Here is a 1,016-nt window from a genome sequence, read left to right on the forward strand (position 1 = left end):
TATTGTCACAATTGCAATATTTTTGTCAAAAATTTGCAATATCGATAAAATAGAATTGTGCATCAATGGACTGAAGCTTTTTATTCAATACCTGGTATCGTATTCGAGCTCACTGGGTACGGAATAGAGGTTTGGCTGGAAAGACGTAGATGTTCTCATTGTCTTCATTGACCGCCTTGCCCTCAACAGCGCATAAACTTCCTCTCCCGACATCACTAGCTCCTTAATGATTAGCCATCATGTCGCTAACATCATCTAGACCAATACGGGAGGCCGTGGGCACTGTGGAGACGATGGGCCTGGAACCCGACCACCAATTGCAACGTACACTTCAACGTCCTCGTCAAACACCCTGAGAAAGAAGGATATAGGAACATGAACAAGTTTTTACTCTATCGATGGGGCTACTAAAGTCGTATGACAATATATTTGCGAAAAATTCACAAACCTGTTAACGTTTTGACGTGGATCTAAATGTACACGCGCTGTCAACGCATTAGTGGATGAACTTTGGCGTCAACGATAATTCTGCACTCACGGCGGAGATGATAATGTTGACCGATAGCTGGTCTAGTCGTACAGCTAGCTCATCGAAGCGTCGATTCTATAAGACTTGAGTCACCGTTATACTCGTCGGACTGCGCGACGTATGAGATTGCGTGTTCCCCATGAACACGTTGGCACCGCGACCATATCCGAGCGACGCATACTGCTGATCTTGTGTTATCAAAGGGACAAAATACCGAGCAGGAGTGTACGTTTTTGAAGAACAATGCGTAAGCTATCCATTTCCAAGTGACAGCTTCGGTTCCGATCTCGCACACGAAGAAACAAGGTTAACATCACTGTCGGAGCCGCTTGGTTGTGTATTAATGCCGAACACATCGCCTCGAATTCGTCAGTTTTGAAGTGAGTGTGGGAATTCTAAGGTGACTGAACGGTCCCGTTCTTGTTCACGATGTACGTAGGTTTCCTTCTCACAGTAGTAATGCAAATCGGGTATTCCTTGAAGAATC

At 45.0% G+C, this 1,016-nt stretch overlaps 1 protein-coding gene across 1 annotated transcript; it reads right to left on the bottom strand.

Moving 5' to 3' along the window:
* Positions 1–496: 496 nt before the first annotated feature.
* Positions 497–708, bottom strand: PPTG_24647 (hypothetical protein; the record flags this gene model as incomplete). The annotated part of the gene is made up of 2 exons (XM_008918114.1): positions 497–604; positions 685–708. The coding sequence occupies 2 exons, from the start codon at positions 706–708 to the stop codon at positions 497–499; spliced, it is 132 nt and encodes a 43-aa protein (XP_008916362.1).
* Positions 709–1,016: the final 308 nt, after the last annotated feature.

This window comes from Phytophthora parasitica (assembly GCF_000247585.1).
Source record: "Phytophthora parasitica INRA-310 unplaced genomic scaffold supercont2.141, whole genome shotgun sequence".
Lineage (NCBI taxonomy): Eukaryota > Oomycota > Peronosporomycetes > Peronosporales > Peronosporaceae > Phytophthora > Phytophthora nicotianae.